Genomic DNA, 14,408 nt, shown 5'->3' on the forward strand with positions numbered 1-14,408 from the left:
ACCAGAACCCCCAGCGCCCCTTAGACTCCTCTGGTGCCCCTCAACGCCCCTCGAGCCCTCCGGCTCCCCTCAGACAACCCTCGGTACCCCTCAAGCCCTGTGGCTCCCCTCAGCACCCCAGCTCGCTTCACACCTCTCCTGTGCCGGCCAAGGCGCAGGCGGTGGGAGGGCCGAGGGGCAGGGGAGTAGCCAGGAGCGCGGAGTTTGGCCGGGCACGGGCGGCGGAGGGCGGCGGCAGGCGGCGGGCCGGGCTCCGGCTATTAGTAGCGGCGCTGCGAAGCGTCCACCTCAGTGCGGAGCCGCCCGGGTCGCTGGTAGCCTCTCCGCACCATCATGCAGGGGCTCAGCGCCGCGTCTCCCGCCGCCTTCCTCCTCCTCCTTTTCCTCCTGAGCCCGCTGCAGCCGGCGGGAGCGGCTGCTCGGGAGGGCAGCGAGCAGGAGCTGGGCGCCGGCAGCCGGCGGGCGGCGGGGGCGGCGCGGGTGGCTCTGCAGTACCTCAACTTCCAGAGCGCCTCTCCCGCGGCGCTGCGGGCGCTGGGGCAGCTCCGCAAGGCCACGGTCAAGGTAAAGGGGGGAGCCGCCGGAACGGGCGGCCTGGGGGTTAGGGTGGTCCTGAGCCGCCCGTGAAGTGGCGCTGGGAAGAGTGCAGTTTGCGGCGGTGCGGCGCTGGGCTGGGCTGGGCTGGGCTGCGGGCGCAGGCACCGAGCGCCTGCACGGCTTGCTCGGGGGGCTGCTGCCCACCGCCTCGAACGGGCTTCGGGGCGACGGCTCCTCTCAGGGCGCTGCTGTCCCGTCCTTCATGAGGTTCAGGGCAGCCAGGTCGTCTCTGAAAGCTGCTGTCCCACCGCTCCTTTCCTTAGGGACCTGGGTATCCCAGGTGCCTTCTGAAAGCTGCTGTCCCACCGCTCCTTTGTTAGGGACCTGGGTATCCCAAGTACCTTCTGAAAGCTGCTGTCCCACCACTCCTTTCTTAGGAACCTGGGTATCCCAAGTACCTTCTGAAAGCTGCTGTCCCACCACTCCTTTCTTAGGGACCTGGGTATCCCAAGTACCTTCTGAAAGCTGCTGTCCCACCGCTCCTTTGTTAGGGACCTGGGTATCCCAGGTGCCTTCTGAAAGCTGCTGTCCCACCACTCCTTTCTTAGGGACCTGGGTATCCCAAGTACCTTCTGAAAGCTGCTGTCCCACCGCTCCTTTCTTAGGGACCTGGGTATCCCAGGTGCCTTCTGAAAGCTGCTGTCCCACCACTCCTTTCTTAGGGACCTGGGTATCCCAGGTGCCTTCTGAAAGCTGCTGTCGCACCGCTCCTTTCTTAGGGACCTGGGTATCCCAAGTACCTTCTGAAAGCTGCTGTCCCACCACTCCTTTCTTAGGGACCTGGGTATCCCAAGTACCTTCTGAAAGCTGCTGTCCCACCGCTCCTTTGTTAGGGACCTGGGTATCCCAGGTGCCTTCTGAAAGCTGCTGTCCCACCACTCCTTTCTTAGGGACCTGGGTATCCCAAGTACCTTCTGAAAGCTGCTGTCCCACCGCTCCTTTCTTAGGGACCTGGGTATCCCAGGTGCCTTCTGAAAGCTGCTGTCCCACCACTCCTTTCTTAGGGACCTGGGTATCCCAGGTGCCTTCTGAAAGCTGCTGTCGCACCGCTCCTTTCTTAGGGACCTGGGTATCCCAAGTACCTTCTGAAAGCTGCTGTCCCACCACTCCTTTCTTAGGGACCTGGGTATCCCAAGTACCTTCTGAAAGCTGCTGTCCCACCACTCCTTTCTTAGGGACCTGGGTATCCCAAGTACCTTCTGAAAGCTGCTGTCCCACCACTCCTTTCTTAGGGACCTGGGTATCCCAAGTACCTTCTGAAAGCTGCTGTCCCACCACTCCTTTCTTAGGGACCTGGCTGTCCCAAGTACCTTCTGAAAGCTGCTGTCCCACCGCTCCTTTCCTTAGGGACCTGGGTATCCCAAGTACCTTCTGAAAGCTGTTGTCCCACCACTCCTTCACTCAGGAATCTGGGACACTTGGGTCCCCTCTGAGAGCTGCTGTCCCACTGCTTCTTCCCTCATGGAGTTCAGGACACCAAGGTCTCCTCCAAAAGCTGCTGTCCCACCACCTTTTCCTCAGGGGGTTTGGGACACCCAGGTGCTCTCAAGGAGCTGCTGTCCCACGTTCTCCTTTTTCAGTGGGCTTGGGATACCAGGCTCCCCTCAGAGGGGAGTAGAGACCTACCTAGAAAAGTTGTTAACTTAGTAATGATTTAAATCTCTCTCAAATCCAAGCCCAGCATCCCTTTATGGATGTTGAGGTTGTCCTGGTATCAAAAGCAGCACAGCACAGATAAGGGAAAGGGGAATCTGAGGCATGTGGCAGGCACATGATGGAAAGGGAACGGTTTGGCAAGGAAGTATCTTCAGCAGAATCACTTCTGGAAAGATCATGTACTTTGTGCAAGTAGGGATGGACAGGACTTGGATTTCTGCCTCTGGAGACCAAGAGCTTTAAGGGAAGGTGGTGCAGTTCCCATCAGAAAGCATGCCAAAAAGATGTCCAATGGAGGTGACAGAAAAGGGGCAGGAGTCTGAAATAGACACAGCTACAGGGGCAGGGTTTTCCCACCACAGAGAGCTTGCTAGGGGATGCTCAAGGTAGTGCCCAGGGCATGCCTGGTGTACCTGTGCCTGCAAGCACTGTGCCATGCAGCTCTCTTCCCCCAGCCATGGATTTAGGCTTCTTTTACAGCTAACTCAGGTTCTGAGAGTAAGAGAACAGGCAAAACATTTGTCCAAGGCTGTAGCTCCTGGAAGGAAAGCACTGTGTTCCTGGAGAGCTGAGGAGGGTCTAAGCTGTCACAGAGGATGGGATTTAAAACTGGTCTTCCCCTCAGGCTAGTGCTGGGCATGCTCCCTAAGGCAAGACTGGTTCTTTTGGAGTCCCAGTCAGTGCCAAACATGGCACTGGAATCCACTGGACCCTTTTCACAGCTCTGGCAGCTGAAAAGGAGATCTTACATTTATCCTTCAGCATCTGCATGGCTTCTTCAATCCAGGCCCTCACTCCTAGAACTGAGAATAAGATGGTGCAGGGTGAAGTCTTCCCTTTCAAGCAAGAAGCTCCAAGTCAGCCTAAAATATTTAGGTTGTGCTGTTGTGGTCCTTCCAAGAGTGACCTTGAGCCTCAAGCTTTTCCAGAGATCCCATTTGACTGTGGTTCCAAACCAATGTGAAACCTGTTCTTCTCCTGAAACCTGCAAGGGCTTCTTCTGTATTTACTGATACCAATAGTTATGTAAATACTTCAGTAAATCTTTCTGTACAGACGGATAAATTCACACACACAAATGCTTGTGCCTCTTCAGCACACCAGCAGGGCCTCTGGAAGCTCTGTGTGCTGCTGGAAACTGCTCTTCATAGAATCACAGAATGGCTCAGGTTGGAAGGGACTTCAGATATATCTGCTCCAAGCTTCCCACCATGCCCAGGGACACCTCTCAGCCAGACTCAGCTGATCAAGGTCTCATCCAGCCTGGCCTTCAGCACCCCCAGCAAGGAGGCAGCCACAGCCTCCCTGGGCAGCCTGTGCCAGAGTCTCACCACCCTCCTGCTCAACAACTTCTTCCTCAGCTCCACTCTACCCCTGCTCTGCCTCAGCTTCAAACCATTGCCCCTTGGCCTGTCTCTAGACCCCCTCAGCAAAAGTCCCTCTGCAGCCTTCCTGCAGGAGCCCTTCAGGTCCTGGCAGGCAGCTCTGAGGTCCCCCTGGAGTCTTCTCCTCTCCAGGCTGCACACCCCCAGCTGCCTCAGCCTGGCCTCACAGCAGAGCTGCTCCAGCCCTTGGAGCATCTTTGTGGCCTCCTCTGGACTCTCTCCAGCAGCTCTGTGTCCTTCTTCTGCTGGGGACACCAGAGCTGGAGGCAGGATTGGAGGTGAGGTCTGAGCAGAGCAGAGTCAAGGGGCAGAATACCCTCTCTGGCCCTGCTGCCCACACCCCTCTGGATGCCACCTAGGATATCATTTTCCTCCTCTTGTCTACTACCTCACAAGTAAGGGAGTTGCTTGGTGCAGATCCTCTTTCTAACCCCAGAGTATTTTTGAGGCAATTTTGATAGTGGGGAGGGAAAGAGATTTTTTTTTTTTCCCCACACAATATCAGCCACCACTCTTTTAATATAGGGAAGGAAAAAATGGATTAATTATAGAGAAGTGGAATGCTTCATTATTTCCTCACAGGACTCAGTGCTGCAGCTTGCTGTAACCACTTTCTGCAGTTTATTTCCCCCTTTCTCCCCCCCCCCCCCCCCTTCTGCAAGGTCTGTGAAAACAAGAGGAGAAATGCACTGGACCTGGTGACTTCCTTCTTTCCTGTCCTCCACTGTAAAAACATAAGAATTTCCTGGAAGGAATGGGCTGCACTTGGTGAATGAAAGAGACAGAACTGTTGGGGTTTGGGGTGGGTTTTTGTTCTCTTACTTGTCATAAGAAGGTGGTTTTGCTGTGGGCTGGTGTATTCCTGCAGCTATTAAAACAGGAGCAGTTTGTGATGGAGTTTCATCACGAGCACTGTCTCTCAAAACTGACATTGTTAGCCCACTAGCCAGTGGAACTGTGGTCATTAGGAAAGGGACTGAAGAGAGTCACCAGTGGGGTGACTCTGCTAGCTGGGAAGCACCTTGGAAGTTCAGGTACAATGGGATTTTAGTGCCTTTCTCTGCTGGCAGCAAACAGGTACAGAGCCACATAATCTTTTCAGTTGCAAAAGCTCTTTAAGATCATCAGTTCCACCCCTCCTCTAACTCTCCTCAGTCTGGTGCCAACCCACATCCCTCAGCACCACATCTCTGTTCTCTTTTCATCCCCTCCAGGGATGGGGATTCAACCACCTCCCTGGGTAGCCTGTGCCAGTGTTGGAGAACCTTTTCAGTCAAGAAGTTTCTTCTAATGTCCAACCTAAATTTCCCCTGGTGCAACTTGAGGCCATTTCCTCTTCTCCTGTGACTGTAACTAGAGAGAAGAGCCCAACCCCCACCTCACTCCAGCCTCCTTTCAGGGAGCTGTAGAGAGCCAGGAGGCCTCCCTTCAGCCTCCTCTTCCCCAGACTGAACAACCTCAGCTCCCTCAGCTGCTCCTCACCAGCCCTTTTCTCCAAACCCTTCACCAGGTCTAAACCCTTCTCTAGACCTGCTCCAGCCCCTCAGTGTCCTTCTTGGAGTGAGGGGCCCAAGACTGAAGGCAGTTCTCGAAGTGTGGCCTCACACAGTGCTGAATGCAGGGGGAGAATCACTTCCCTGGTCCTGCTGGCCACACCATTGCTGATCCAAGCCAGGATGCTGGTGGCCTTCTTGGCTGCTGGCTGTTAATCAACAGCCCCAAAAGATGAGGCACACATACAATAATTGCTACCTTTCCTCATGCTGCAGTTTTCTTTTTTGTTGTCCCTTCTCATCTCTGTGGGCTTTAGCTGGAACATCTTCCAGGAAAAAGCGGCAGGTGTCTCATGGACTTCTTGACACTTGCACTTCAAAATAGATTTCTGAGAAGCCTTAGTGTGTGCCAGCTGGAAAGCCTAGAAATCAGGAGAGAAACTTTCCAAACACTGATGCTGCACTTTCCCACAGCAAGCTGTCCACTTTGTGCCCACTGCCTCTTGTCCTGTCCCTGACAAGAGTCTGGCCCCACTCTCTTGCCCCCCCCCCCCCCAGCCTTTAGCTCTTGCTGAGCATTGATCAGATCTCCTCTGGGGCTGCTCTCCTCCAGCCCCAGGGCTCTCAGCCTTTCCTCCTGACAGAGATGCTCCAGGCCCCTCAGCATCTCTGCTGGCTTTTCCCTCCTACTTGGGGCAGCCCAAGAGCTCACCTGGCTGCAACACCTCTGGATGCCACAGGCTACCTGAGCTGGATGGTGGCAGGGCTGGGAGGGGAGAACCCTCTGGGCAAGCTCCACAAGGACACCTCTCATTCCTGTCTCAGGAGTGCCAGCAGCCTGATCAGTGACCAAAGAGTGGTCATAGGGAGGGGAAACACCGAGGAGAAGAGATGGAAGCCTCCAGTGAGGTGTGAGAGGGGGCTCATCCCTTCCCATGCCCATGTGGAGTCAGAGTAGAGAAAACCAATTGTGAAACCACCTCCTTTGGAGCCTGGAATGGAACTGCTCTTAAAATGCTCTTCTGGCCTTTCTGTCAGGGAAGTTCCATTAATTTTGAGGCTGGAAATCAAAGAATCTCGTGACCCACCTCCTTCAGTGGAAAAAAATGAATTACTCACTTGTTTTCTTCTCTTTTGGACTGCTTTCAGCCAGCCCTTGTTGGGAGATGTCACAGACTCCCCAGCTCTGATTTAACTAACACACTGCAAGAAGACTTTACAGGCTTTACGTTTTGGGATACTAGTGGGAATTAAGAGTGGAAATAAAAGGGATGGTTTGCTTTGAGACTAGAAATGCTTTGGTCAAGTTAAAATGATCCTCTGCCAAATGTCCCTGCTGCCTGCTAAGATCAAAGGAAGCCCTCTGTTCTGCACACCCAGCCTGAAAATCTGTTTAAGCTGTGTAGCACCTCTTGGAAGCTCTGCTGTGGTCCAGTTGGAGAGGGAATATCTACTTTAAACAGATCACACAAGGTTCTTTCTGTTCTTGGAAGTGGGTATTTACCCAGCCATTAGTCAGGAAGCTTTTGGATAGCCACCCACTGAGAAGAACCAAAGGCTGTATAATTAGTTTAGAGAACTTCCAATTGATTGTTTCTTCATTAGGGCTTGATATCAAGCAATGAAACTGCTGAGATAGTCTGGCAGGCTCTGATTAGGCTTCTCAGATTTATCACAGCCATAAAATTGTTTTTTTTCTTCAGCAGACAGAACAGGTGACAGCAATGCAAGAACAAATAATACTGGGAGCAGAACAGCATAAGAGGCATGGCATTGGTTAGGCTGGAAAAGAATTGTAAGGTCTTCAATGCCAACCATTAACCCAGCACTACCAACTCTGCTGCTAACCCATTGTGGTTGGAACAGATCATCCAGTCCAACCCTTAACCCAGCTCACCACCAAACCATGTCCCTAAGCATCACATCTACACAGCTTTGAAACCTCTCCAGGGATGGGGACTCCACCACTGTCTGGGCAACCTGAACCAGGCCTTGGCAACCCTTTTTGGGGAAGAAATTGTTCCTCATGTCCAACCTAAACCTCCTCTGGTTCAACCTGAGGCCATTTCCTCTTGTCTCTTGTCCTGCCACTTGTTACTAGGGACAAGAGACTGACCCCCACCTGGCTCCAGCCTCGTTTTGGGAGGTTGTAGAGAGCCAGAAGGTCTCCTCTTTTCTCCACAAGTCTCTGGAGATGCTTATTGGAGTCTCTACTTCAGAGAGACTTGAGGAATGGGGAAAGACTCTGCTCAGTGGTGCCTAGGGACAGCACAAGGGGCAGTGGGCACAAACTGGAACCCAGGAGGTTCCATCTGATCAGGAGGAGAAAGTTCTTTGTGGTGAGGGTGCTGGAGGCCTGGAGCAGGCTGCCCAGAGAGGTTGTGGAGTCTCCTTGTGTGGAGAGCTTCCAACCCCCTCTGGGCATTGTGCTGCTGGGCAAGCTGCTGTGGGTGCCCTGCTTGAGCAGGGGGTTGGACTGGATGAGCTCCAGAGGTCCCTTCCAGCCACACCATGATGGGAGTCTGTGATGAGGAGAGGAACGTTAGAAACAAAACCCCTAACACCTCTTGGGTAGCTTCACAACAACTGGAAGCTTAGACTGAAGTGCAGTGATGATGGTGAGAGCTAAGACCCTGCTTTGAGCACTTCAGAAAGCTACTTTTGACTACTCTTCCCTGTCTGAGTCTTGTCTCCTCATGTTCCTTTCTCTGCCATTTTGAGGGCAACATTTTATCCAGTAGACAAAATGGGCAGGAGAAGGGGAGAGTGAGGAGGCAGAGAAAAAAAGAGATGATAAAAGTCTGAACTCAGATCTTCTCTCCATCTCCTCCATTTCCTTCATAGATTCACTGAATGGTTTGGGTTGGAAGGGACCTTAGAGATCAGCCTGCTCCAACCCTCTGGTCCAGGTCCAGACTTACCTCATGGTAAAACATCAAGCAGGGAGTTTATAAAGCAGAGCAAGTGACCAAAGCAATTTGTCCTCTTACCTGCAGTGTCTGGGGGCAGGTGCTGGACTGGTGGCTTTGCTCTGGGAGTGAAATGTTGCTGACATGAGGTTGTTAATAGGAGGAGAACAGAAAGGTTCCAGTGTAGATAAAAAAAAAAAAAATCCAAAACCAACATTTGCTTTGGGTTCTAATCTTCAGGTTTATGGCAACAGCAGGAATTTTCCCCCTGCTCTTTATCTGAAGAGATTGTATTTCATAATTACATAAGAGCAGTGCTGGGGCTGGACAGCAGCAACTGACTCTGAGCAGCTTCTGTTCCTTGAATCACAGAGCCACAGACTGGTATGGGTTGGAGGGGACCTTAAAGATCATCTAGTTCCAAGTGCCAAGTTGCAGGGACACTTCTAACCTGGCTTTCAATACTTCCAGGCTTGGAACCTCCATAACCTCTCTGGGCAACCTGTTCCCATGCCTCACCACCCTGATGGGGAAGAATTTCCTCCTAATGTCTCCTCTAAATCCAACTTCTTCCAGTTTGAAGCCATCACCCCTCATCCCGTCACTCCATGCCTCCATCTCTCCTGTAGCCCCCTTCAGCTACTGGAGGGCTGCCCTAAGGTCTCCCTGGAGCCTTCTCTTCTCCAGGCTGAGCAGCCCCAACTCTCAGCCTGGCCTCACAGCAGAGGGCTTCCAGCCCTGCCAGCATTGCTATGGCCTCCTCTGGACCTTCTCTGGACAGTTCCAGGTCTTCCTCATGTTGGGGACTCCAGAAGTGGTCCCAGTACTGCAGGAAGGGGTCTCAGCAGAGGGGCAGAATCCCCTCCCTGCCCCTGCTGCTGAGGGTGCCTCAGAAAATGCAGTTTGTACACATGGCCTTGAGTGTACCAACAAAATCCCATGGCAGCAGCCAGCAGGAGCCAGAAGAGGTTCATGATAAGGACAAATATTTATTATTAAACCACCTAAGACATGCAAAAGGAACAAACTTCCTGACCCAGAAGTGACCTGCCTGGGCTATCAGGCAGCTTGTCTAATTAATCACACAAACCCCCTTCTTTATTTCATTTATTTCTGGCTGACTTAATCAGAGGAAGGGCCTGGAAATGGAGCAAGCCATTAAAAACCACTTCATGGCATTCAAACAAGGAACTGCTTCAGCAGCTCCCAAGTTTTCCACTCTGTTTGTTACTCTTTGCTCAAAAAAAAAAAAAAAAATTTCTAAAGGGATTTGAGGTGTTGGCAGGAAAATAAGAGCCTGGTGGATGAAGTCAAGAGCAGATATTGAGGATACTGTCATGAGGTGCTGCTCTCACCCTGTTGGATCAGACACTGAGCCTCTTTCAGGGTCATTAATACTTCTCAATGTTAAAAGCTGATCTCTGAAGGTCCCTTCCAACCCCAAGCATTCTATGACTCACAGAATAGTTTGGGTTGGAAGGGACCTTCAGGATCATCCAGTTCCAACCCCCTTGCCATGGGCAGGGACACCTCCCACCAGCCCAGCTTGCTCAAGGCCTCATCCTGCCTGGCCTTGAACACCTCCAGGGAGGGGACATCCACAACCTCCCTGGGCAACCTGTGCCAGTGTCTCCCCACCCTCACTCTAAAGGATTTCTGTTTCAGCCTGCTTGGGGCCAGGGCACTGTCATCTCACACACCAAGAAGGATGTAACTGAACTATTTGTGTCAGCAGCAGGGGAAACCAGACCAGACAGACTGAAATAAACCCCAAAGCCAAGATAATGCATAGAATGGGTGGGGTGGGAAGGCACCTCTCAAGGTCACCCAGTCCAACCCCTGCAGCCAGCAGGGACAGCTGCAGCTAGAGCAGGCTCACAGCTCCAAACAACCTCACCTGGGATGGTTCCAGCCATGAGGCATCTGCCACCTCTGGGCAACCTGGGACAGGCTCTCACCACCCTCAGCATAAAAAATTCCTTCTTCTCTCCAGTCTGAATCTCCCTCTTTCAGTTCAAACCTCCCCCCTTGTCCTGTCCCAACAGGCCCTGCTCAGAAGTCTGTCCCCAGCTTTCTGCTCAGCTCCTTTCAGCACTGCAAGGCCACCAGAAGCTCTCCCTGGAGCCTTCTCCTCTCCAGGCTGCACAACCTCAACTCTCTCAGCCTGGCTCCCAGCAGAGGGCTTCCAGCCCTGCCAGCATTGCTGTGGCCTCCTCTGGCCCTGCTCCAACAGGTCCCTGTCTGTGCTGAGGACTCCAGAGCTGCCCCAGCACTGCAGGGAGGGTCTCAGCAGAGCACAGCAGAGGGGCAGAATCCCCTCCTTGCCTTGCTTTAAAGTACCTAAAGGTGGTGTCCATTTCTAAAGCTTTTGTGCTCCAAGAGGTGCTGCAGCTGCTGCCAATGAGCAAAGCTGTCCTTAGCCAGCAGAATCTCAGGTGGTTGATTGGACAATTTAATTAGTGGTGTTTGAGGGCAGACCAGAGGAGAATCCACCTGTGAGGTGCTCTGCAGTGAAATCCAGCCCTGGGAGTGGCCACAGTGCCCTCAGTTTCCCTCTTCAGCACCACGAGGTGACCACAGTGCCCTCAGTTTCCCTTCTGAGCATCTCAAGCTGTAGCAGCCTGTAAGGTTAGAGCTATCCCTGATGGCTGAACCCTTGTCTCTTGCAGAGCACCCCAGACTCCGGGCACAAGTATTACCTGCAGTTCACTGCTGAGGACTACCAGAGTGGGGTGAGTTTCTGCTCCTGCACCTTTCACACAGAATCACACAATGGTCTGGCTTGGAAGGGACCTCCAAAGGTCATCTGCAGTAAGCAGGGGCATCCTCAGCTATATCAGGTTGCCCAGAGCCTTTCCTGTACCCAGTGTGTGTTAGATGGACTTCACCAGCTGCAAGCCAGTGCTGTGGTAAATGGACCTCTCACAGTGGACTTACCTGAATGTCCAGCATGGGGCATGGTTGCTCTGAGGATCACCTGAGTGTCTTCTGAAGAGTTTCTGGATGCCTCCACAGCTCATACAAAGCATCTCATGAAGACATAACTCTCCTCCTCATGCATGCATCATGAGTTACTACCAAGAGCTTCTCTAAGAGCCTTGCTGGTAAGTAAAATCTTGACCAGTGCTGAGTTTCCAATCCTGCTCTTCCAGGAAAACGCTGGCAGCTGCCTTGCTACAGTGCTGTATCCAAAGCAAGCAGCTCCACCTGTGGTCACCATCAAGTGCACACCCACCAAGGACCAGAAACAAATCCAAGAGGAGGACAAGAGACTTTACCAAACCCTGAGGCACCAGACCAAACCCATCACTGCAAGCAACATTCCAGGTTTGTTCCTCCAGATGCCCAGCCCTGCTTCACCTGCCCTCCCAGCTGCCTGAAGGACACAGATGCATTTTAACAGGAGACACCAACTTACAGCAGGACCCTAAGAGCACAGGGCCAGCAAACCAGTCCCAGCTCACCAGTGCTTCCTGGGGAGACAAAGCCCTGCTGGGTTTGCCAGCAGTGGGCACTCCTGGGCACTCCTCCAGGCAGAGTGGCTGGAAAGAGCCCAGAGCAGAGAAAGACCCAGGTGTGCTGGCTGGCAGTGGCTGGAGAGGAGTCAGTGTGCCCAGGTGGCCCAGAAGGCCACCAGCATCCTGGCTTGGATCAGCAATGGTGTGGCCAGCAGGAGTAGGGCAGGGATTGTCCTCCCATACCTGGGCACTGGGGAAGATGTACCTCAAATCCTGCCCTCAGTTTTGGACCCTTCCTTCCAAGAAGGACATTGAGGGGCTGGAGCAGGTCCAGAGAAGGGTAGCTGAGGGAGCTGGGGTTGTTCAGCCTGGAGAAGAGGAGGCTGAGGGGAGACCTTCTGGCTCTCCACAACTCCCTGAACGGAGGTTGGAGCCAGGTGGGGGTTGTTCTCTTCTCTGAAGGAGCAAGTGACAGGACGAGAGCTAAATGGCCTCAAGTTGCTCCAGGGGGTTTAGGTTGGACATGAGGAACAATTTCTGTCCCAAGAGAGCCTGGTCCAGGCTGCCCAGGGCAGTGGTGGGGTGCCCATCCCTGGAGGGGTTTCAAAGCTGTGCAGGTGTGGTGCTGAGGGCCATGGTTCAGTGGTGAGCTGGTCCTGCTGGCCTAAGGCTTGGACTTGATGACCCTCAAGGTCTCCTCCAACCAAAATAATTCTATGAATCTATGCTTCTGTTATCATGGGCATTGCAGGGACCACATGAGCAGCACCTCCCGAGAGTTTCAGCTCTGTCACACTTCCATGCCTGCCCTACCACTGCAGGTTCAGTGGCACTCTCCTCCTGGTTCAAGGCTGTACCACCTTGGAGGGATGAGGCAGAAGTGCTCCGTGGTTGATCATCTCTGCTAAAGAACCAGCCTGAAGCATCTCTGTGTTCCTTTCTCCCCTGCAGACAGCTATGGCAACATTGAACCTGCCCTGGAGCCTGTCTGGGCTCTGGCTGTGGCTGGCAGCAGTTACATCATGTGGGAGAAGTCAAGGGAGAACTTGGGTTACTTCATGGCACAAGTCAAGTCTGCCAAGCAGTGGGTAAGTGAAGTGGAAACCACACATCTGTGTTCCAGGAGCTACAGAGAACAAACCAACCACCCACAGCTCATGCTGGCTGCAATGGGCACTGTGCTCCTCCCATGATTCTCCATACCAGCAACTCCATCAGGGACTGGAGAGAGGAAATGGCCTGAAGTTGTGCCAGGGGAGGCTTAGGTTGGAGATGAGGAACAATTTCTTTGCTGCAAGAGTGGTCAGGGATTAGAATAGGCTGCCCAGGGAGGTGGTGGAGTCCCCATCCCTGGAGGTGTTCAAGAAAGGTGTGGCCATGGCACTTGGGGACAGGGTTCAGTGCCCATGGTGGTGTTGGGTCGATGGTTGCACTCAAGAGGCCTTTTCCAACCCAAACAGTTCTCTGACTCTGTGATCCTAAAGCCACTGTTTGGTTTTTACTCCCCAGTTACTCAGATTTCTCTGCAGGATACATTAGCAGTCAGGTAAGATTCTGCAGTTTGAGAATTCAACTCAAGTTAATCATGGAATGGTTTGGGTTGGAAATGACCTTTATGAGCATCAGGTCCAACCGTGCTCTAACTCTCCTCAGTCTGGTGCTAACCCATAGAATCATAGGGTCAGGGTTGGAAGGGACCACAAGGATCATCCAGTTCCAACCCCCTGCCATGGGCAGGGACACCTCACACATCCCTGCCTCTTTGAAACTCCAGGGACAGGGATTCAACCACCTGCCTGAGCAGCCTGTGCCAGTCTGAGAACCCTTTCAGTGAAGAGGTTTCTTCTAATGTCCATCCAACCTAAATGTCCACTGGTGCAACTTGAGGCCATTTCCTCTTGTCCTATCACTTGTTACTAGTGTAAAGAGACCAAGCCCCACCTGGCTCCAACCTCCTTTCAGGGAGTTGCAGAGAGCCAGAAGGTCTCCCCTCAGCCTCCTCTTCTCCAGATTGAACACCCCCAGCTCCCTCAGCTGCTCCTCACCAGCCCTGTTCTCCAGACCCTTCCCCAGCTTTGTTGTCCTGACTTAGGGTCTGAGTCAGCCTAGTTTCAGGTCAGAGCCCACTCACCCTGCAGAGCCCTGCCGCAGTTAGCACCTTCCAAGGTTGTTAGGCAGGAATTGTCCCTAATTCCCTGTCTCTCCATGCACAAAACCATCTCCCTGCAGGCATCTTAGGCTCTGTTCACCTCACTCCCTAAGCAAGCTATATCCACTCAGGGAAATCAGAGCAGGCTCCAAACTTCCTCAGTCTCACCTTCTTGATCATTTTTCTCTCTTCAGATAAGGAAGGATGAATTTATTGAGTTTGACTACACTGTCCTGCTCCATGAAATCCCAACACAGGTAAGAGCAGGTGCCTGACCTACCTCCTATAATCCACAGAGGATTGGGAACAAAGGTGATAAAGAAAATCTGCATTTTTCCCATCTCTTCCCTTCTCCAGGAGATGATTTCATGTCACATGCGCCTCACTTGGCTTCCTGGGCGCCCTCTGAAAGTGAAATACTTCTGTGCCTCAGAGAATCAGGGGCTGGATGATGGCTCTGGAGTGGGCTCTGGATCAGCTGCTGGAATTTTACAGGACAGAGCAGTGAATCTTTAAGAAGGATTCCTCAGCTTGGTGGCAGCAGATGGAATGTTTAGAGACCTCCTGCTAACCAGCCTGGAACATTTCACTCCCTTTGGCCCCGAAATTCATTCTTAGAATATCACAAACTGCAACACCTTCTGGATTTCTCCCTAAAATCTTTGCTGCTGCACTTAGCTAGACACACACACAGGATGATTTGATGTCACTGCCTTACTCAGTGTCACACAGTTTGTAAGCAAAGTTAATATATTTGGATT

At 52.7% G+C, this 14,408-nt stretch overlaps 1 protein-coding gene across 1 annotated transcript; it reads left to right on the forward strand.

Annotated features, from left to right (window-relative positions):
• Window positions 1-333: 333 nt before the first annotated feature.
• On the forward strand, window positions 334-14,163 carry RARRES1 (retinoic acid receptor responder 1). The gene is made up of 6 exons (XM_054386195.1): window positions 334-564; window positions 10,710-10,772; window positions 11,193-11,367; window positions 12,450-12,586; window positions 13,842-13,904; window positions 14,005-14,163. The coding sequence occupies exons 1-6, from the start codon at window positions 334-336 to the stop codon at window positions 14,161-14,163; spliced, it is 828 nt and encodes a 275-aa protein (XP_054242170.1).
• Window positions 14,164-14,408: the final 245 nt, after the last annotated feature.

Source organism: Indicator indicator, chromosome 13, assembly GCF_027791375.1.
Source record: "Indicator indicator isolate 239-I01 chromosome 13, UM_Iind_1.1, whole genome shotgun sequence".
NCBI classification, from domain to species: Eukaryota; Metazoa; Chordata; class Aves; order Piciformes; family Indicatoridae; genus Indicator; species Indicator indicator.

What these genes read in the sequence shown, in the direction of transcription:
- RARRES1 (XM_054386195.1), top strand. Translation starts at nt 334, where the DNA reads ATGCAGGGGCTCAGCGCCGCGTCTCCCGCCGCCTTCCTCCTCCTCCTT. An exon ending in CTGAGGACTACCAGAGTGGG is followed by an intron (nt 10,773 to 11,192) that starts GTGAGTTTCTGC and finishes CTGCTCTTCCAG; the next exon opens with GAAAACGCTGGCAGCTGCCT. An exon ending in TCCATGAAATCCCAACACAG is followed by an intron (nt 13,905 to 14,004) that starts GTAAGAGCAGGT and finishes TCCCTTCTCCAG; the next exon opens with GAGATGATTTCATGTCACAT.